The 23,768-nt window shown below is 45.3% G+C and overlaps 1 protein-coding gene across 1 annotated transcript in view; it reads left to right on the top strand.

The window, feature by feature from the left end:
* XPO7 (exportin 7) overlaps positions 1–23,768 on the top strand; it is a 4,001,819-nt gene that overhangs the window by 1,349,945 nt on the left and 2,628,106 nt on the right. Inside the window, exon 12 of the mRNA XM_044082110.1 lies at positions 16,728–16,833. Within this exon, the coding sequence (XP_043938045.1) occupies positions 16,728–16,833 (106 nt within the window). The remainder of the gene's footprint in view (positions 1–16,727; positions 16,834–23,768) is intronic.

The following is a 23,768-nucleotide window of genomic DNA, read 5'->3' on the forward strand; positions in this document are numbered from 1 at the left end:
CTTAGGTTGTCGAATCCTGAAACATCGACACCTAAGCGTCGAAAGCTGACAATAGCGAGCAGCCACATAATCAAATTCTTTCCTCGGGGAAAGAATTTGTGTGGCCCTCAGTAAACAAAATCAACACACCCAAACATAGTGGGGGGCTTTGCCCCCCCCCCAAACTAAATATACCAACTCCGAGATCGCTCTACATTGGGAAAGAACAAATGCTCGATAACGGCCACGCAAATTCTTTCCCGAGGAAAGAATTTGATTATGTGGCCGTTTGCTATTGTAAGCTTTCAATGCTTAGGTGTCGATGTGTAAGCATTCAACAACCTAAGCTGTTGATAATTCAATAGAAACACAGAGAAAGCATATGACAAGGTCCCAAGAAAGCAGAAATCATGTGGTGGTTTGAAGTCTCAGAATCATTGGTAGAAATAATTCTGGGTGTGTACAAGGACGCAATGGCTTGAGTATGTGCAGTGTTCCATCTCTAAGGATTTCCTAGTGAGAGTGGATGTGCATCAGAGTTCAGCACTGAGCGCATAGCTGTTTATACTCGTTGATGGGGTACCTTAAGCAACAGGTCAAAGGGGACAGATCAACAAAATCACTGTATGCAGATGATGTGGCATTACATGTAGACTCTGCGCAAGAACTTCCGCAAAGGATAGGGGAATAGAATGCAAAGCAGAAGATACATGGAATGAAACTGTATACAGATAAGACAGTTGTAATGACAGCAGAAGGGGAAATCAGAATATGTTTAGAATTGAGGTAGAAGAGAAAATAGTGGAACAGGTTAACAGCTTCAGGCATCTTGAAGGAATGGTTGAGGAGAAGGGAAGTCTGAATGAGAGGGTTAAAGCTAGAATTAGAGGGGCTGCTACCAACTGAGACAGTGTGTCAGGAGTAATGTGTGACAGACAAATGCCAAAGAAACTGAAAGCAAAGGTGTACAAACATGGAGAAAAGCTGAAAACAATCAGGTGAAGATGATTTGGAACATACTGGAAGAAGGCAAGAAGAAATGAGGACCTCCAGCAAAAACAGATTGCCAGATTGTGTGAGGGAAGACCTGTGACAGGCATAACTGTTGAAAGTAGGAGAGTGGCATTGAAAATCGAGAGATGGCAACAATTGACACAATACCCTGACCCCATGTTGCATATTGGATAAAAGAGGGTTGATGATGATGATGAAACAAGTACACAGACAGTCTTCAAACTCTTGAACCAATTTTGAGCCAGATCCTACCTCTTTAATCTGGTAGACTTCCTTGAACAAGTCACTAAGGCATTATACTCTAGTAACTCGGTTTAGGCAGTGTACCTGGGCTTGGTCAAAGCCTCCCAACTCCATTCCACTCTTAGGCATCATTGATGGGGCATTATAATTGAATGGATTAACATATTATTGGCTCAGCAATAAAACCCAGTCAGTTGGTGGTACTGATACACACTCAATAGAGAGTAGTCACTGGCAGTGTCCCTCAGGGTTTGGTCTTGGGACCATTCCTTTCTGGTATCTATTTGTCAGACATTGCAGTAGATACCAAAGGCCTGTGGATGACAATTTAATGACAGCAAATTCAGACTTGTCATAAATGATGTGATGATGTGTGATAGCACCACCTGTGCCAAGGGGCGTAGGGGAGTGCATGTATAACATATGCCAGCATAGCTAGCTGGAGTTTTGTAAGGAGTTGTATGTAATTTGAATATCAAACTGATTTATACAGATGGTTTGTGTTAAAACTGTATTTGTAAAGTTGCTTATGTTGAAAATGTAGCAACGGTGGGTCCTGCTGGACAGAAAAGAAATATACATCCATGTTAGGCTGTATTGTTGTAACTGCTGAAATGTATATATATTAACAGAGAATGCTGGAAGGGAAGGAGTTAATCTCAGCCCAGCTAACGTGAAGAAAAATAGCCTGAAATTAAATTACTTGGTTTAGGCCATAAATATTCTATCTCACAGAGGTTCTTCGTGTTTCACTGTTGCAGTCATTACATTTGGGTAATCTGCTGGCAGGTTGCCCTCAGTCGACCTGATTAACAAGTCTTGGGTTCTGCGCCAGTTGCTGTCCCTTTTTCTGTGATGTCAGGTCGTCAGGGGTATAAAACATGCAGCCGATGCCATTACATTAGTCTTTCTTGCCGCGCGGTGCCCGAAGCAGAAGCAGTTCGCAAGTGCAGGTCGGCCGACTCCTGAAATTTTCGTTTTCGAGTTTCAGATCCGAAGTCTTCAACTAAAAAGCTAAGTACCCCGTTGGGGAAACTTTCTTGCTCCTTACCGATGTCAGTAAAAGTTAATAATTGCATTACTTGTGGGAAGCAAATATCTCATAAGGATTTTCATTTGTACTGTATTCCTTGCCTAGGCCCTGACCACAATGTACCTTGCTGTCGGTTCTGTGCTTTAATTAATCAATGCACTATCAAACGTCGGTACATTTTTGCTTCTAAATATTTTGGCTCACGCTTTAATTATCCAGAAATGTCATCTGTTAGCAATCCGACTACCGGAATACCTAAAAAACACAAAGAAAAAGACAGAGACAGGCCGTTAAGGTCCAAATCTGCCAACGATGTTTTTCCTAAGCCAGTCGCCAGTTTGCCAGTACTCAGTGAGGCCCTTTCACAGCCCCTGATACCCGCTACTGCTGATTCGCAGGCCTCTACTGAGACCCATTCGGAGTCCGGTATGCCGCGAGATGCTTCAGTTATGGAACCCACGGATGTTTCTACCTTGGATGGGTCCGGAGCCGCTGTGCAGGCACGGCTTCTGAGGGTGTTTTCAAGCCTACAGATTTGTATATTAGACCGACACCATCTTCAAAACTAAGGCCAAAATCTCGACCTATGCCTAAAAAACCGATGCCTAGGCCACATGTGCAGGCCCCTATGCCTAAAAAACAAATGATCAAAATGGTTGAAGCTTTAATTACTCTGATCGGGGGTAGCCAACCCCCCTGCCCCCCCTTCTAAGAGGCCTAGGCAAGAAGTTGATTATGAATCTTCTGAACAGGATTCAATTTCTTCTGACTCGTCTAATGAACAGGAATTTTGTATACCTACTTATGAGGACTCTGATGCAGAAGATTCAATTCCTTCTGCTTCTCCCCCTGGGGATTTTTCTTTTGGGGAAACTTTGCATACCTTAAGGGAACATTTCCACTGGGAAAGTCAGGATATTTCTGAATCTAAAAAGAAGCTTGGGGATTTTCTTCTCTTTCCTCATCATAGGCCTTTGGCTATACCTCCTGTTCTAGACATTGTTGTTGATGTTTTTTCAGAATCTAGTATGGCTCCTGATTCCCTTCCTCTGGCTCCTTGTAAGCCAGACAGATACTACAGGGTTCTTGACTCCCACAAATTCCTTTTCAAAAATCCTCTTGCAGATCCTGAAACCATTTCCCAGGGTCCCAAGGGCATTAAGGCTTCTACTGCTAAAAATCCTACCCCTTCTAATAGAGATTCCAGGGTGCTGTGTAGATTGGGTAAGAAAGTTTACACTTCTGCAACCCTGGCAATCAGGAGTTTAAACTGTCAATTTTGATATGCTAAAATGTCAGCAGCATATCATGGGACTGCTTAAACAGAAAATTATGTTGATTTCTGATTGTGTGGAAAATAAAGATTTACAGGATTTATTGCATTCAATTGAACAAGTTGAAAAACATACTTTGCAATGTGGTTTTTATTATTTGGAGGCCTCTTGCAGGGCTGCTGTAACTGGGTCTGTGCTAAGAAGGAATGCTTGGCTCAAAGAGCAAAATCTGCCTGATCATGTTAAAGCAAAATTGTTAGATGCTCCTTTACAACAGGACCGTCTCTGGTAATAAGGCTGAAGAAGTTCTAAAAAGGATGGAAGATAAAGCTAAATCTATGCAAACTGTGAAAGATTTCTTACAAGTACAACCTCCAAGATTTAGTAGACACTGGCCTACTAAGAACGGGTCCTTTCCAGTTCCTTCAAGAGCCACTCAAGTCAAACCCAGACATTCCAAAGGCACCAGGTTTCAGTCCCAAGGAACTTTCAGAACAAAACAATGGGGTGCCTCCTCTTCTAAATCTGGAAACAACAAGACACCTCCCTATGGTAAGCAGTCTCAATGACGTCCCTTTGCACTTACCAAGCACTTACCTTTTAGCTGCCCCTATGGGGGGAAAACTGGCTCTTCATGCAAAAAACTGGCAACTTATAACCCAGGACAAATAGGTTTTAAATATAGTATCCAAGCGATACAGATTTCATTTCAACACGTTGCCAATTCCAAACGGATGGCCAGACCTGCCCCCAAATCAGTGGGCAGAGGCCCAGAAACAAGTACTTTCCCTCATGAGCATGGGGGCTATTCAGCTAGTGCCAGAAGAGGAAAAGGGACAAGGTTTCTATTCAAGACTTTGCCTGGTACCCAGAAAAGACAAATTTTGGCATCCAATTTTGGACTTATCTACTCTAAACACCTTTCTGGACATCCCAGAATTCAAGATGCTGACTCTTCACCAGTTACTTCCTATGCTAGGCAAAGATACTTGGTTGGCAACTCTAGATTTAAATGAGGCTTACGTGCATATCCCAATCAGGGAATCTTGCAGAAGATACCTCCATTTCAAAGCAGGCTTCTTGCATTACCAGTTCTTTGCACTGCCTTTTGGCTTATCTACTGCGCCCAGGGTCTTTACAAAGTGCCTGGCTCCAGTAATTGCATTTTGCAGGCAAAGAAATATTCAAATATAGCCATACCTGGACGATTGTCTAATTCAGGCCGATAACAAGGACATTCTTTTAAAACATCTGGCGTTTGTAAAAAGGGTTGTAACTTGTCTAGGGTACACTATATAAAGGAAAAGAAATCACAACTGGTACCCTCTCAAAAAATTACATTCCTGGGTGCAAGCTTGAATACAACTGCCCAGATGGCTTTCCTTATGCCAGAGAAGCAAATTTATTTGGTGACTTACTTCAAACAGGTGGCCACAAAAGCCCTGCTTTCTGCAAGGCAAATACTGCAAGCCTTGGGGTTCATGGCCTCCTGCATTCTTCTAATTCCATTTGCAAGGCTGCATATGAGGAAACTTCATTGGTATTTAAAAAGTCTTTGGAGTCAGCATTGTCACAGCCTGGAAACTTTGATTCCTATCATACCTTGCCTGCAACTAAAGTTCCTTTGGTGGCCAGAGGCCTGCCACCAAAACAAGGGACTGCCATTCACACCATGCCCTGCCACCCAAACCCTAACTACAGACTCATCAGTCTATGCTTGGGGGGCCTCATCTGGCAGGGAAGTGCATTCAGGGCAAATGGAGCCCAAATCAAATGCTCCTTTATATCAATCAAAAAGAAATTCTAGCAGTACAGAATGCACTGACAGCCTTCAAGGACTACCTTCATCCAGGACAATTGCTGATGAAGACAGACAACACCATGGTTATGTGGTACGTAAACAAACAGGGGGGTACACACCCCCTTTGCAGACTAGACATGGCTTTGTGGAACACGGCCTTGAGCTATCAAGTACAACAACAAGCGCAATTCCTGCCAGGAAAGCTGAATGCTCTGGCAGACGAACTAAGCAGAAATCTCATGAACCCACACGAATGGAAACTGGGTCCATGGATTTTCAACATGTTGACACGCAAATGGGTGAGCCCAGACATAGATCTTTTTGCCTCACCCTAGAACTATCAGTTGGACAAATTTTGCACAAGAACTCATCACAAAAAAGCCTGGAAAGTGGATGCTCTATCCTTCAGCTGGAAAAACCCATCAATCTATGCCTTTCCCCGTCCGCCTCTGGTCTCCAAAGTTCTACTAAAAGTCAAACAGGACAAACCAAAAATTATTTTTATTGCTCCAGACTGGCCTCGCCAACACTGGTACCCACTCCTGCACAGTGTGTCACACCTTCCACCGTGGCACCTGCCTCAGACACCTTACTTACGGTCTCAGCAGAACACCCAAATTCTGCATGCTCAGCTCCAAACTTTGAATCTTGCAGTGTGGCTAATCAGCTAAATTCACCCTTAACATTTCTCAGCAAACCTGTGATGGATGTCATTTTGGAGGCGAGGAGACCTACTACTAGAAAATCTTATGCTGACAAATGGAAGAGATTCTGTGCCTGGAATCAATCGCAAGGGATAAGCACAGCAGTGCCCAACATTCCTCAGAGTTTACAATACTTAACTGAGATGCTTCACAAGGGCCTGTCCTTTTTTCCATAAAAATCCATGCCTCAGCCATTTCAGCTCATTACAACACAGAATCTCCCCTCTTCTCTCATCCTCTGCTAAAGCAGTATTTCAGAGGGGCAAACATTTTAAGACCACCCAGGAGTGCTCCAACCCCTGCCTGGGACCTCAATTTTATATTGGAGAAGCTCACTCTTCCTCCTTTCGTGCCAGCTGCTACTGCAGACTTAAAATTTATCTCCTGGAAAACAGCTTTCCTTTCAGCAGTCACTTCAGCTAGAAGGATTTCCGAATTACAGGCAGTGGAGCCTTTCATCATTTTTCATGCAGACAGGGTATCTCTCAGGACAAATCCATCCTTCATGCCTAAGGTGGTATCCACTGTGGCTCTTAATCAGACCACGGACATTCTAGACGCTGCTACCTGGAGCTCAGTTCATACTTTTGCCAACCATTACCATTTACCACTTTTCTCTAAATCCAGAGCTGGCTTTGCCACTGCTGTCCTGCAGGACCTAATAGCTGGTCCTAATGCTGTATAATTCCCTCCACCCAGCCATAGTTTTGGGAATCTACCCAAATGTAATGACTGCAACAGTGAAACATGAAGAACATAGTACAGTTGTGTACACTTACCATAAATGTAGATGTTCGAGTGTATTCACTGTTGCAGTCCTGGTTACCCTCCCTCCAGCCCCCTATTTTTCTCTGGCTGTAATTCTACTTTCTTTCACTATGCTTAAAAGCCCTTTTGGTGTATTTGCTTTTGGTTGGAGGTATTTTTTTGTGTTTTTAATTTTATTTGCTCCCCATTTGGGGGGCACCTGACATCTGGGGCAAGAAAAACTAATGTAATGGCGTCGGCTGCATGTTTTATACCCCTGACAACCTGACATCATGGAAGAAGGGATAGCAACCGACGCAGGACCCATGACTTTGCTAATCAGGCCAACTGAGGGCAACCTGCCAGCAGATTACCCAAATGTAGTGACTGCATCAGTGAATACACTCGACCATCTACATTTATGATAAGTGTACACAACTGTACTGTCTAAATGCAGCCAGAGTCGGCAATGTCAGTGAAAAGCTTTTCTGCCAGAAGGGTAGAAATATTTGAATTGTTTTATACCTTCCTGATGCTGTACTAAGCCTTAGCAAATGTCTGTGTATTGTGGCAATGTTCTTTGTGTGTATTGTGATGCATCTGTGCCAAATCCTGGCTCATTTGCTAGTGAGGGGGTAGTTTGAAAACCACAGTGTGATGTCATTCTGTAGCCAGCACCGAAATTGTATTTAAATACTAGTGAGAGGTGTGACAGATGCACTCTATTATTGAAACTGACACAAGGCACTCATCCACTTCATCTTGCCTTAATTTAGCTAGTAAGTAGGGAACAATAATTCTTCAGTGAGCTAGGAAAATATAGTGAGATTTCTAAAATATTGTTTTTTTCTGTATCTGAGTTTTTCCATCTGTGGTATTTTTTTATATTGCCTGTGAGTGAAACTCGGGTGCTTATTGTAAATAGATATTCAGTATTGTCATGTTTTCTTTATTTATTATTAAATGTATCTATACCTTTCATTGTGTCTGGTCTTTTATTTAGCCTTTGAGAGTAATTGCATTTATTTAGTTACACTGTGGCTCCACGTTCCTGAATGTCTTGCTGCTTGGCTTGGAAACGCTACCATTTGTGTGAGTATTAACTTTGCTAAGAGAAATTGTGTACTCTGGTAAGAGCTTTAAAGTAGCTGGATGGTGGCAATGAATGTACCTTATAGTCTGGGTAGAGTTGGGAAAGTGAATAAAGCTGTGCTAGCCTTTCCCCATGTGTGGGTGTGTTTAAAAATCAAATGCCTGTGTGTGAGTGTGTGTGTGTGTGTGTTTGTCAGCTATTTTGAACAGGGACACAGAGCACTGAATCTGAAGTAGGATATTCATTTGTCTGCAACCTGTGGGTTATGGATCCGATATCGGATCCGAACCGGCATGGTTTTCCAGCTATGGATCCAAGCTCTCAGCTCCTCCCCTCACCCATAATGCCCTGCTCTACCCTCATGACCTTAGATCTCGTTTGCCGCGCTGGTGACTGGATTTGGGTTCTTTGCTCTCAGCTAAGTGGTAGTTTATTTACCTGTTAAAACAGAAAGTTTTAAATTTTTTGTGTATTTTTGTATGAAAGTTTAGGTTTCCCTCCTTAATAGTTGTAGTTTGAGTTAAATTAAGTAATTTTTTTTCCCTCCCCTCGCTGTTGCGTAGAGTGTGTGTGTGGGCCTGTGTGTCTTTTTCTTTTAAGTTACTTTAGTAGCTTGTAGATTATGGCTGATCAGCCTAAATCTATCTTTTCCAAATGCTCCGAGTGTGGCCATAAGCTCTCACCGGCTGATGGCCACACTCGGTGTGTTAAGTGTCTCGGGGTTGAACACCTCACATCTGGCTGTTCCATATGTGCAGGGTTCAACCCCAGGGCACTGAGGGAGCGGAGGTCCAAGCTTGTCTTGGCGGGTCTTTACCGCCAGACTCGGCTCCGGCCTCCGCTCCTTCGGGACTACTGTGGCTACAGTTGTTCCCCTGTGGCACCCCTCCTGCTCCTGGGACTCAACCTCCCGCTTCTGGAGAGGAGAGGATGCTGCTAAAAGGACCGGAGGGAGAAGCACCAAGCGGCGGGCCGAGACCTCTGTTTCGGCCCGCCAGCCAAGCGGCTTCTCCCGGCTCCGTTGTCGGTTCGGTCTCCTCCTTCTCGGCTCCGGTCCCCTGTGTGCTTTTCACCGGGTCCTGAGGAGGAGGAGACCCGATCTCCGTCGAGGCTATCGAGGAGGCACTCCAGGCCTACCTCGGTAGCCTTGTCGAGATCTACACATAGCCTTTCTGATGCTGATCTGGACGGATGATGAGAAGGTTCATCCAGGCCCAGATGCAGATGGGAGTGCTCTTGCCTCCCCCTCCGGGGAGCTCAACACCCTTTTAAGCCTATTGCTCCTTCTCCGACCCGCTATCCGGGTTCGGAGCAGCTGGAGCCGAGCAGCCGGGCGGGGTGGGTCGGCGCCGATAGTACTTGGTACCGGATCCGACCCTGCCCTCGAGTCGTCGGACCTGACCTCTCGGAGCCTGGATCCGAGCCGGATCCGGGGATCAGTGCTCCTTCGGCGCCCGTCTGTGTCGGGCGTACTGTCCCTTCGGATCCGAGTGCTTGGCGCCGGCTCCGTCCACTCGGATCCGAGGGGAGCCGATTGTCGGATCCTTTGGTCGAGGTCGGCTCCCCGGCTTTTGATGTAGTGGAGAGGGCTCTGTTGAGGGTCTCCGGACCCCGGCACTTGTTCCGGCTCCGTCCCGCTCCCTCTGCACTGGGCCAGGCTTCCACCATCCGGCCCCTGGGACAGCCCGTTTCTGTGCCCCAAGTTGCTCCTATGGAGCAAATTGCTGCTGCGAGGACTCCTCTGACAGCCCCCAGAGGAGGTCCCTCAAGCATACGCAAAAGGAGGCACATTGACTCCCCGAGTCTCTCACAGAAGACACGGACTTGGAGGAAGGGAAGGCTCCCCACGGTCACCCCGAGGATGTCTCCTTTGGAGACATCATGGAAATACTCCGTATAAGGGGGTGGTCTGCCCCAAGTCTTCCTCGGACGAGTCCGTGTTCTTGGAGGCATTTGAAGCGGGCCCGTCTACCTCTTGGGTGTCCCCCCTGCCGACCCCTGGTGGACCTTATTACCACCAGGGCGTGGAAGGAACCGGACACCGTGGAGCCAATTCCCAAAAGACCGGATAGGATCCTTAGTCCGCCATCCGACCGGACCCATTGGAGTAAGGGGCCTCCGGTAGATGCCATGTTGACGGCGGCCACAAAGAGGAACTGGCTCAGGAGAGTCCCTCAGTCCACCCACCGAGCAAGGAGTCTCGGATGATGGACCGCTTGGGGAAGCGGATGTTCAGTTCGGCGACCTTCTCGGTAAGGGCGCTGAACTATTTGGCACATGTTATTCGGATGCAGCGAGATCTTATTAAGGAATACGCTGCATCCCCCCCTGAGTCCATTTCGGAGGAGGACAGAGTTCTGCACTCCACCCGTATGGCCACTCTTAGGTCAGTTACAAATACTTCTATGCGGCTACTGTCCCATGCAACGGAGGCCGCTAGAGCTGCGGGGACAGGACTGGTCACTAGACGTCAGGCCTGGCTCCGTCACTGCGATTTTTCTGAGCCCTTCAAAGCGTCGTTTGCGAACGCCCCCCTTGATGGTTCTGCTCTGTTTGGCAAGACCGTTCGAGACGTTGACCCAGAGCGAAAAGGACGGGAAGACGCTGTCTGCCGTCGGAATCCGCTTCTCTGCACCCCAGAGGCCCTATTCTAGGAACCAAAAGGGTCAGAAGAAGATGTGGTTCCGAAGTCGCAGCAGTCCCAGCCTGCTCCGGACAACCAGTCCTTCCGTGGCAGAGGAGGACAGGGAGGACGCCGCCCTAGAGGCAGAGGGGCTCCCAGAAACTTCGGGTCCAGGGAACCTTTCTCTGAACGGCCCGCGCAGCAACCCTGAGGGATTGCCCAACTGCTCTACTCTGGAGGCAGTCGGGGGACGTTTTTCGGGGCACCTAGCGGCATGGGAGTCCATAACATCGGACCGCTGGGTTCTCCAAATCATATCCAGGGGATATCGCATTCCTTTCCTTCACCTTCCAAAGTTGAAGTCCCTCCCAGACGTCCCACCCGGTCAACGGGAGACCGCTTTGGCAGAAATTGGCCATCTGCTAAAGAAAAGAGCCATCCAGCCTGTTCCCCCAGACCAGATCGGATCAGGGTTCTACTCCAGATTCTTTTTAGTGCCAAAAAAGACGGGGGAACTAAGACCAATCCTAGACCTCTCTCTCTCTTGAATCTGGCAGTCCCCAAAGAAAAATTCCGAATGGTCACTCTGCAATCTATTCTCCCCCTTCTGGGAGAAAATCACTGGATGTGCTCGATAGATCTCAAGGACGCGTACTACCACATCCTGATGGACAGGCGCTCCAGGAGGTTTCTCCGCTTCGGCTGGGAGCCAGTCACTACCAGTTCGGGTCCTTCCCTTTGGTCTCACCACAGCCCCAGGGTGTTCACCAAAGTATTAGCAGTGGTAGCGGCCCACCTGAGGCTTCAGGGGTGCAGGTCTTTCCCTACCTGGACGACTGGCTTCTTACCACCCCAACAAGGCATCTACTTCTATTGGCGAGACTCCTTTCTCCATCTTGCTCCCTTTCTGGGCATCACAATAAATACAAAAAGTCCAACCTGGCGCCCACACAGCTCTTAGATTTTATAGGGGCCAGGCTAGACACAAGGAGTTTACGAGCCTTCCTCACTGCGGACAGAGTTCTAAATCTGCAGCTCCAGGTGCGGGCCATTCTCCATTCAAGTTCTGTTCCAGCGGAGTTGGTCCTGAGGGCTCTAGGGTCCATGGCATCGGCTATAGCACTTCTTCCTCTTGCCAGGCTCAATATGCATTCTACAGTGGGCCTTCGTAGTACAGTGGTCATACCTTGCTCTCCCATGCATCATCCCATAGCGATCAGCAAGGCTTGCAAGCGGTCCCTCTTGTGGTGGCTCCACTCCCGGATCTCCACAAAGGCCGCCCTTTGTGCTTTCCCCTCGCCACGGTGACCACGGACGCCTCCCGCCTCGGGTGGGGGCACTTTATGGCCGGACCGTCCAAGGCACGTGGAGCGATTCAGAGACCTTACTGCATATCAATGTTCTAGAGATGAGAGCAGTGCTCTTAGCGTTGCTAGCACTTCAGGACTTTCTTCCCTTGGGAACAATTGCGATTCAATCGGACAACATGTCTGTTGTCTGGTACATCAACAAACAAGGGGAACAAGGTCTTACCCTCTTTGTCGAGAGGCCATGAGAGTTTGGGAATGGGCAATCTCCACCAATCGCTTTCTAATAGCAACGCACATTCCGGTCGGTCCAACATCCTAGCGGACAAGCTCAGTCGCACCATTCTGACCCCTTACGAGTGGTCTCTCAATTGTCAAGTAGCGGAACGCATATTCGCACGGTGGGGAACCCCTTCATGCGATCTTTTGCTTCTCCCTCAAACACCAAGTGCGACAGTTTTTGGCTCTAATACCTCCTTCCGGAGGTACCCCAAGAGACGCTCTGGTGCATGCTTGGCCACCCGGTCTTCTGTATGCCTATCCACCCTTGCCTCTGATGCTCCAAGTTCTTCAGAAAGCCTCTCGGGTGGGTTGTAGAATGATTCTCATTGCTCCATTCTGGCCTCGACAGATCTGGTTCCCCTTCCTAAGGTCTCACTCGGTGAATCCTCCTTGGATTCTAGATCCCATCCCGGATCTGATATCCCATCCATCCTGCATTCCTCCTCCGAACCTGGACAACCTGAAGCTGACCGCTTGGCTGCTCCAGTTCCACTCTTGATAAGGACTCGGTATTTCTTCACCTGTAAAGGCTATTTTGGTGGCGGCTCATAAACCATCCACTAGAAAGGTTTACTGAAGCAAATGGAAACGTTTCTCTTTGTGGGCGGAGCGGCAAGGCCTGAATCCCTTCACGGTTCCTCTCCCTTTAGTGCTTGACTTTCTAACCACTCTCTTTAACGATGGTGCCAGCAGTTCCACAGTCAAAGTTCAACTGGCAGCAATTTCTCACTATCACATTGGCCATGACTCTAATCCTCTTATGTCAGCCAAATTGTGTAAAATATTTCTTAAAGGTACTTTTCTTCTCAGGCCCCCTATAAAACAAGCAGTTCCTCCTTGGGACCTTTCTCTGGTCCTACAGGCCTTGACCGCTCCTCCTTTCGAGCCAGCGGCTACGGTGGATCTCAAATTCTTGTCCTACAAGACAGCCTTTTTGGTAGCCATTACATCAGCCAAGAGAGTTTCTGAACTTCAAGCTTTATCAGCTAAACCTCCTTACTTGGTATTTCATCCGGACCGTGTCTCCCTCAGGACCAACCCGTCCTTTCTTCCTAAAATCGCTTCTGAAGCAAACATCAATCAATCCATTAACCTCCCTGTTTTCTTCCCTAAATATGAAAACAAAGGTGAATATAAGCTACATTCACTAGATGTTCACGGGCAACTTAGATTTTATCTGAACAGGACAGCTGGTCATAGGCAATCCGACCAGCTGTTTATTTCCTTTGCAAAATTCAATTTGGGCAAGCCAATCTCTAAAGTTTCTCTGTCCCGCTGGATTTCACAGTGCATTTTATTGGCTTATCAAGCTTCAGGAAGGCCCGCACCGGAGGGTGTTCATGCCCATTCAACCCGGTCAGTATCTACCTCGGCAGCCTTCAAGGCTAGGATTCCTCTAGATGATATTTGTGCAGCAGCCACGTGGGCTTCATCTCATACGTTTATTTCCCACTATAAGTTGGATCTTGCATCTAGGGGTAGAGCATCCTTTGGCTCCGCGGTGCTCCGGAATATCCTTCCATGATGGCCGCCCAAGATTCAGGTAGCTGGGGACTCTGTCCCACAGGTTGCAGACAAATGAATATCCTACTTCAGATTTAGAAGTTATGTACTCAGCATAACGTTCCATCTGAGTAGGTGTATTCATTTGTCTGCAACCATCCCGCCCTCCTATCCCCCTGGCCTATCAGTTTCCTGCATATTCTTTGTTACCCTTTTTAGGGTATTGTTGCTTTGGCAAACTCGATCTGAGGTCATGAGGGTAGAGCAGGGCATTATGGGTGAGGGGAGGAGCTGAGAGCTTGGATCCATAGCTGGAAAACCATGCCGGTTCGGATCCGATATCGGATCCATAACCCACAGGTTGCAGACAAATGAATACACCTACTCAGATGGAACGTTATGGTGAGTACATAACTTCTAATTTCACACAGAGGATGTTGGGGGACTTGGCTTGGAATACCCAGCTGAGGACTCAACCCTGAGGTGGTCATTGTGGAATCTTATTTGGGGCCTGGAGAGGAGGTCCAACCCCAGGACTGGAGTGTGCATTCCCTGTGTGGTTTTAAGGGAAATTGTACTTGTTACAGAGAGATGCATCTGAAAATGTGTGACTATTTTCTTTCTCATTGAACATTCCTCTCCAGTGTCAGTGGTGAAGATTGAGGCTCCTTGATCACTGGCCCAGTAGGGGGATGTCACACACTGGCTGATCTGTGTATTCACCAGAAGGATATATGTCATGCTAGGAAATGGTGCTTGGACGCCAGCCATTAAATGTCAAAAAATGCAGCATCATGTCTTTTGGCAGACCTGGGCATAACCTTTTCCTGTCGCACAGTGAATATCTCACTAAGATTCAGTTTGTTCATTAATGACGTGGGTTACCATGTGACCACTGTTAAGAAATTCTTTTAGATAGCCAGACTGATCACCAGGGTCATATATTTTAGATCCCATGATGTCATCACCCTACTCCAAAATCCTCCCTTATCAGACCAATAATTGAATGTACTTCCCCCTTGGTATGTACTTGGCTAGACATATATATAACACAGCTCGAGAGATTGCAGCATTCCCTTATCAGGAAAAAAAAATCAAGAGAATGTCATATTTGAGTTACTTTGAGAGCCTTAAAGCCCACACTCTCTCTCTCTCCTGTTTCTTACCAACTTGTTATAAAGCATCTCTGCCGTGCCTACAGACCCTTAAAAGACTTTGTCCTATGTAGTCTCCAGTGCATTCAAAAAAAACTAATACCACCATACACACCAGCTCAAGAGACCTAAACTACCATTTAACTATAAGTAGATTTTTTGATGGGATTTGTATCTTTCACAATGATTACCTTTTATATGAAATGAAGTCCTCGTTTGAGGTAAAGCATAAAAACTCCATCACCCTTTTTAAATGTAACATGGAAGACTGTGGGTGGATGCTGGTGAGTACACTTTTGGTCTGGTCTAGTCCCTCTAGAGTTTATGGAAAGGGGTTATAACTAAGTCAGGATCTGGTATTAATTCATGTATTGGTAAATTGGTAGGCCCATTGGCAAGGCTACAAATGGTTCACTGGATCAACAGTCTAGGATGCACATATGAACCTTCAAGGCACTTCAAACAGCCCAGTAATGCCTCCTGCAAGTCCCTTCCTGGTAGACCCCTGGTGTTCCTACACCAGATGGGTCTCCCCCTCAGAAAAGAGGTCCTGCCTCAAGGCAAGGCTTGAAACCTTGCTTGAAAATTGTGTTGGGGCAAACTGCTGGAGAGGCAATCATACATCCAGGTGGGGGATTTTTGTGCAACTCTACCTCCCGCATTCCAAAGTCATTCTCAGATAATGCTGAGTAGCAATGAGAGGCCAAGCTCATTTCCAGCCGTATAGTGGGTGTGTTTTCTTCACTTAATCCACACAACCTCAAAGCCTGGCATCATATTAGTGGACTCCAGCCTCTGCCCAAGCTGACTGGTTAATGCTCAGCGCCATCTGTCCCACTGCAGCGATAGGTACACCCATGCTTCTTGACGCTCTCAGTTGTATGAGCTACTAATTTATCTCTGGGTAGTTGGGCTGTGACTTTATCTCTCTGCCACTGGAATAGCTGACACATGTAAAAGTGTAATACCAATGCATGACATTCTCACAGTGATCACCTAGTTTCCATTTTGCAGAGCTAAGTGACAGGTAGCATGGTAGAGATTTCTTAGTCTGTAGGGGGTGTAAATCTAAAGAAAAACGCAAACCTAAGTAACAGACGTCCACAGTAGAGTAGGATGAACTAATTGGGGAATCCGGCATCACAGAATACTGCCCAAATAGGTAAGCCTGCTTTGTAGTAATGTACACTACTGTCTCGTGGGAGAGACTCTCATTTATCTCACCACTACTCTCTTGTGGGACAGATGCTCATTTATCTCACTAGCTAGCTAAAAGACGCATCACCTTTGAAAAGTGCTATCTGGTAACTGGCAGCTCTGCAAGTCATATATTTTCAGTTACATTCTTGAACGTTTAATGTAACTACAGTTACCCTGCATGGTTACGATTTTAGCTGTTTTGATATGTTTTGTACTCTTGTTTTAAACAGCTTTGTGACTCATTAAAATTTATTTGTAATAGATTTCATTTATTTTTCTGACACTGTTTCTTTTATACTGCTGCTCGCCATTTATTTTAGTGTGTGTGCGTGTGTGTGTCTGAGAGAGAGCATGAGCAGCTACCCCTTAATCATTAAAACATTTTGCAGACTTTCAGAACAAAACCTTTCAAACTCTGAAATCTTGTAGCAGTTTTGATTCCACTTTTCCCATTTTGCGTTATTGTAGCTGCTATTTCTTTGTGGCCCTCTCTTGTCAGCATCTTGACCAACAACTTAGTAGTGTTAAGTATTAACTAGAAAGCTTTCACATGGAGAGAGAGCTCCTGAAGAAGAAAGCCTTCCCATTGAAAATTTGTTTATATTACAGGGGGAAGTCTTTATTGTATTTGCAGTTTATGCAGTCTGTCAGTATCTTAATTATGAAAAGGTGGTGCAGAAATTGCTTTTTAAGTGTGCTAACAGGAGATGTGAAAAATTAGCAGTGTGACAAAAATGTCCAGTATTAATGTTTTTTTTTTTAATGTTTAGGTCGCCTGACATGGTTGGTGTACATTATAGGAGCCGTAATTGGTGGGAGAGTGTCCTTTGCCAGCACAGATGAACAGGATGCTATGGATGGTGAGCTGGTCTGTCGGTAAGTTGATAAAGATTGTCATGATTGAGAGGAAGGCTGATCTGTTGAAGTATTTTAGTGCTGTGGCCTGGGTTATACTGAAGATCTTCTCCTGTCCCCTGAGTCACCGATAAGGTACAGGCCTACAGGTATGATAATTTTGAGATGCACCTTAGGAAATACCTAGAGAGAAGGGCATCTTCGGCATTTGTTTTAGTAGTCAGGCCCATGCTGCTAAAGCCACAATTTTTTTTAACTGTTGTTCATTTGCCGGTATCATAGTTCTTAATGTCAAACCTACAAGCTGAATTTCCTCAGTGATTTGAACATTCTAATGCTGTATATGCATTTTATTTAATTAACCTCATGTCATAGTTTACATAGTTTACATAATGATGTAGGTATATGTACATTACTAGAAATTGTAGAAAAAACAAAGCAGCACCGGGTAAAGAGTCTCTTCACATCAGCAAAAAGTCAATATCCAAGAAACAAAAGAGGCTCACCACGACCACTTAAAACTACTGTTCTTTATTCCACTGCAGTAAAAGTAAGCGCTTTCAATAACTGCTATACAAAATGAGTGACTATATACTCAAATAGACACACCTTAACAATTATTATTATTAAAGACTTAATTGTTAAGGTGTGTCTATTTGAACACTATATATAGTTACTCATTTTGTATAGCTGTTATTGAAGTCTGAAGAAGCGTTCTGGCAATGTGAAAGCGCTTACTTTTACTGCAGTGGAATAAAGAACAGTAGTTTTAAGTGGTCGTGGTGAGCCTCTTTTGTTTCTTGGATATATACATTAATAGAAAAGAAAAAAACAGTGGCATTTTTATAAAGAATATATATGTTTTCATTTTTAGCAATTACTGCTCACTTCAGCATTGCATACATTGCTGCCTTCCATTAAAATTAACTCCTCCTCCTTCTGCATGTGTTGTTCCCACAAGTTCTGTTTATTTCTGTGTATTTTACTCTGTCATCTCTTAAGATCCTATGCCCATTTCTTTTATCTCCTTTACAATATGCACTACTTAATTTAATGATGATGTGAAATTTGATTCTGGGAGTCGTTATTGGGTCTGGCAAAACAAAGGGATATCTCTTTTCCTGAAAAGATTCAAGGTTCTGAGTCTGGGCAGGAGGATGAAAATACAGCTGCAGGGATTTAGTCTCAGATTTCTGATTCAGACTTAAATTCATTTTGTGGGGCTTTCTCTTTCTCCAAGACTGTGTCTAGAATGTGCCAGTGTTTTCAGTGAGAGAACATTGAGGTTTCACAAGTCCCTAAGAAAATAATATGAGGTGCTACAAAAGGAAATTTCCAGAACTTGCACCCAATTTTCAGTTTTGTCTGCTTTGGAGGATGTTTTTTACTGCGTGCAGTTTTTCTGAGAGTCAACCAGCTGCCCCCAAAGTGATAGATAAGATATATGAAGATGTTCTTCGTGTTTCACTTATGTTCTTCGTGTTTCACTGTTGCAGTCATTACATTTAGGTAATCTGCTGGCAGGTTGCCCTCAGTCGACTTGAATTCCAAAGTCTTGGGTCCTGCGTCGGTTGCTGTCTTTTCCATGACGTCAGGTCGTCAGGGGTATAAAACATGCAGCCGACGCCATTTTCTTTGGTCTTTCGTGCTGAGCGGTGCCCGAAGCAGAAGCATTTCGCAAGTGCCGGTCGGCCGACTACTGAAATATTAGAGTTTGAGTTTCAGAACCGAAGTCTTCACTAAAGCTAAGTACCCCGTTGGGGAAACTTTTTTCTTGCTTTTTACCGATGTCAGAAAAAGTTAATAATTGTATTACTTGTGGGAAGAAAATACCTCATAAGGATTTCCATTTATACTGTATTCCTTGCCTAGGCCCTGATCACAACGTGCCTGGCTGTCGGTTTTGTGCTAGATTTAACCAACGCACTATTAAGCATCGGTGTATTTTTGCATCGAAGTATTTTGGAAACAGATTTAACTACCCAGAAATGTCGTCTGATAGCAATCAGACTACCGGAGTACATAAAAAAACGCAAAGAAAAGGACAGAGAAAGGCAGTCAAGATCCAAAACCGACGACGAAGCTTCTACTAAGCCAGTCGCCGGTACTCAGTGAGGTGCTTTCGCAGCCCCTGATACCCGCTACCTTCGAGTCACAGGCCTCTACCGACACCCATGTGGAGTCCGGCATGCCGCAAGATACTCAGAGTATTGGACCGACGGATGTATCCCCCTCGGAAGGGTCCGGAGCCGGTGAGCAAGCACCGGCTTTTGAGGGTGTATTCAGACCTCAACATTTGTATATCAAACCGACGACAGCTGCAAAACCAAAGACAAAAGCAACTTCTAAAACTAAAAAACTGATGCATGAGCCACGTGCACAGGCCTCTATGCCTAAAAAACAAATTATCAAAATGGCTCAAGACCTTATTACCTTGATCGGGGGTACCCATCCCCCTCCAGATAAGAGGCCTAGGCAAGACATTGATTATGAATCTTCAGATGAGGTTTCTATTTCTTCTGATTCCTCTTCTGATCAGGAATTATCTATACCTCCCTATGAGGATTCTGATGCTGAGGAATCTATTCCATCTGCATCTCCACCTGAGGATTATTCATTTGGAGAAACCTTGCATACTTTGAGGGAGCATTTTCACTGGGAGAGTCCAGACTTCTCAGAATCAAAAAAAGAGACACTGGGATTTCCTCCTTCTCCCTCAGCACAGGCTTTTAGCTATTCCCCCTGTTTTAGACATTGTGGATGATGTGTTTTCGGAGTCAAGCTTGACCCCTGACTCCTTACCTCCCAGTAAGGCTGACGGATGTTACAAGGTCCCCTAACTCACATAAATTTTTATTTAGAAACCCTGCTGATGATCCTGAAACTATTTCACAGGGTCCAAAGGGAGTTAAGGCCTCAACAGCAAAAAATCCTACCCCCTCTGACAGAAATTCAAGAGCACTGGACAGATGGGGGAAAAAAGGTTTATACATTTGCAACCTTGGCAATCAGGGCCTTAAACAGTCAATTTCATATGCTTATATGCCAACAATATGTTATGGGATTGCTGAAACAGAAAATTGTTGATTTCAGAATGTGCAGAAAATAAAGAATCGCAGGATTTATTGCATGCAACTGAACAAATCTGAAAACATACTTTGCATTGTGGCTTTGATTCCTTAGAGGCCTCTTGCAGGGCCGCAGTTACTGGATCTGTGATTAGAAGGCATGCCTGGTTAAAGTTACAAAATTTGCCTGATCATGTTAAAGCTAAATTGCTAGATGCACTTTTATAGCATGATTCTCTGTTTGGTATTAAGGCAGAAGAGGTTTTAAAGAAAATGGAAGACAAAGCTAAGTCTATGCAAACTGTTAAAGACTTCTTACAAGTGCAGCCACCAAGATTCAGTAGACACTGGCCTACAAAAAATTGGTCCTTTCCTGTGTCAGACAGAGCTCAAAGGGGCAAATCCAGACGCCCTAAGGGTTCCAGATTCCAGACGCAAGATTCATACAGGTCAAAGCAATGGGGCGCCTCCACCTCCAAATCTGGAGGAGATACAGCGCAAACCTACAGAAAGCAATCCCAATGACTTCCCTCTGCCTGCACCAAGCACTTCTCTTTTTGGCAGCACCCATAGGGGGAAAATTAGCTCTTTTTGCTCAAAATTGGCAGGTAATAACCCAGGACAAGTGGGTACGAAACATCGTATCACAGGGATACAGATTCCATTTCCACACTCTGCCAATGGCAAATGGTTGGCCAGATCTGCCAAAAAATCTACAGGCAGAGGCACAGAAACAGGTTACATCCCTCATGGATATGGGGGCCATTCAGACAGTACCAGAACAGGAAAAAGGACAAGGTTTTTTCTCAAGACTGTTCTTGGTACCCAGAAAGGACAAGGCCGGGTGGCCAATACTGGATTTATCAATTTTGAACACATAACTGGACATTCCAAAATTCAAAATGCTGACTTTGCAGCAGCTTCTGCCCATGCTAGGCAAGAATGCTTGGCTGGTGACTTTAGACCTAAAAGAGGCATACCTGCATGTCCCAATAAGACAATCGTGCAGAAGATACCTCAGATTCAAGGCTGGCTTAATGCATTACCAATTCTCTGCACTGCCCTTTGGCTTATCTACTGCACCCAGGGTCTTTACAAAGTGCCTGGCACCAGTAATTGCATTTTGCAGACGAAGTATACAAATATATCCTTACTTGGACGACTGTCTTATTCAAGCAGAGAACAAGGACACTCTTCGACACCTGGCATTTGTGAAAAGGCTTCTAACTTGCCTAGGGTACACAAACGAAAATAAATCACAACTGGTACCCTCTCAAAAGATAACATTCCTGGGTGCAACCTTGAATATAACTGCCCAGATGGCTTACCTCACGCCAGACAAGAAAAGGCAACTGACTGCTTACTTCAAACTGATGGCAACAAAAACCTAGTCTTCTGCAAGACAAATTCTGCAGGCTCTGGGCTTCATGGCATCCTGCATCCTACTGATTCCATATGCAAGACTGCATATGAGGAAACTTCAGTGGTACCTAAAACGTTTATGGAGTCAACATTCTCACAATCTGGAAACAATGATTCCTCTCATTCCCTGCCTGCAACAGGAGTTTCTATGGTGGGCAAAGGCATGTCACCAAAACATGGGATGGCCATTCACTCTACCCCCTGCCAGCCAAACCATAACAGGCGTATCAGATTATGCCTGGGGGGCCCACATGGCAGGAAGATGCATTCAGGGCATATGGTCACCAAAAGAAATGCATCTACATATCAACCAGAAAGAGATGCTAGCGGTTTAAAATGCCCTAACAGCCTTCAAGAACTTGCTTCATCCAGGACAACTACTGGTAAAGACGGACAACACCACAGTCATGTGGTATATAAACAAGCAAGGGGGCACACATTCATATCCCCTTTGCAGATTAGCCATGGCACTGTGGGACACAAGTTTGACCTTCCAAATACATCTTCAAGCTCAATTCCTGCCGGGAAAACATAACACTCTGGCAGACGGTTTAAGCAGAAACCTTATGGAGCCCCACGAGTGGAAACTAAATCCACAAATCTTCAACATGATAACACAGAAATGGGGGAGCCCAGACATAGATCTATTTGCCTCTCCTCAAAATTATCAGTTGAAAAGATTCTGCACAAACACTTATCACAGACAAGCATGGAAAGTGGACGCCCTATCCTTCAGTTGGAAAAACCTATCAGTTTATGCCTTTCCTCCGCTGCCTCTTCTCCCCAAGATCCTCCTAAAAGTCAGACAAGAGAAACCAAAGATGATACTAATTGCCCCGGACTGGCCATACCAGTACTGGTACCCAATCCTAAGGAACTTGTCTCAATACCCAGCATGGATCTTACCTCAGATACCTCAACTACTGTCCCAGCAAAACAATCAGATCCTGCACAATCAACTACAGACACTGAACCTGGCAGCATGGCTGATCATATAGTTATACAAACAACATCTCTCAGTAAAGCTGTGATGGATGTCATTTTGGAAGTCAGAACGCCTAGTACCAGAAAATCTTATGCTGACAAATGGAAGAGATTCTGTGCTTGGAATCAAGCACAAGGAACTGATACAGCTGAACCAAATATTCCTCAGATATCACAATACTTAACTGAGATGCTTGACAAAGGCCTATCTTTCTCATCAATCAAAATCCATGCCTCTGCCATTTCAGCTCATTACAATACAGAGCCACCAATCTTTTCTCATCCTTTACTAAAACAGTATCTTAGAGGAGCCAAAAATTTAAGGCCTCCTAGAAGATCACCATTACCTGCATGGGACTTCAATTATGTGTTGGAAAAGCTCACCCTGCCTCCATTTGAGCCAGCTGCTACCAGTGATATAAAGTTCTTATCTGCAACCGATGCAGGACCCAAGACTTTGGAATTCAGGCCGACTGAGGGTATCCTGCCAGCAGATTACCCAAATGTAATGACTGCAACAGTGAATACACTCGAACATGTACATTTATGGTAAGTGTACACAACTGTACTTTCTAGAGATGAGAGCAGTGCTTCTGACATTGCATGCACTTCAGGAGACTCTCCCTAGGGATGATTGCAATCCAGTCAAACAACATGTTCGTTTTCTGGTACATAAATAAGCAAGGAGGAACCAAATCATACCCCTTTATCAAGAGGTGCTGTGAGTATGGCAATGGGCAATCTCTTCCCAGTGTTTTCTGGTAGCAATGCATATCCAGGGGAAATCCAGTGTGATAGCCGACAAGCTCAGAGTGGTCTCTGAAACAGAGCATAGCGGACAAGATTTTCCAAACTTTGGGCCAGCCTTTCTGCGACCTATCTGCACCCCCCCCCCAATACCAAATGCAGCAGCTACTTTGCTGTAATCCCCCCAGTGGGGGAGACGCCAAGAGACGCACTCGTCCACGATTGGCCCTCGGGACTACTTTATGCCTTCCCTCCCTTTCCGCTAATTCCCAAAGTCATTCAGAAAGCCAAGGTCTTGGGAAGCAGGCTAATTCTCATTGCTCCATATTGGCCTTGTCAGATTTGGTTCCCCTTCCTCTGGCCTTAACTTCAATGGAAGCCATGGGCTCTGGACTAGTCCCAGACCTTCTGACTCGTATGTCAGGTGCACTTCATCCTTCTCTCCAGACCCTCAATTTGACAGCTTGGGTGCTCCACTTCCAAACATCGTCAGGCTTTAATATTTTACTTCAGCAGTCAAACATATTTTGGTCTCTTCTCATAAGGCTTCCACCAGAAAATTGTATTCCAGCAAATGGAAGTCTCTCTCCTACTGGGCAAGAGCAAGAGACATAGATCCCTTATATGCCTGTATTAGTTCAATTCTAGAATTCCTAGTGGAACTTTTTCAGCAAGGCTTTGCTGCAGCTACAATTAAAGTTCAGTTAGCTGCAATTTCCAAGTATCACATCAGTG

This window comes from Protopterus annectens, chromosome 9.part0 (assembly GCF_019279795.1).
Source record: "Protopterus annectens isolate FY-2018-M chromosome 9.part0, PAN1.0, whole genome shotgun sequence".
NCBI classification, from domain to species: domain Eukaryota; kingdom Metazoa; phylum Chordata; order Ceratodontiformes; family Protopteridae; genus Protopterus; species Protopterus annectens.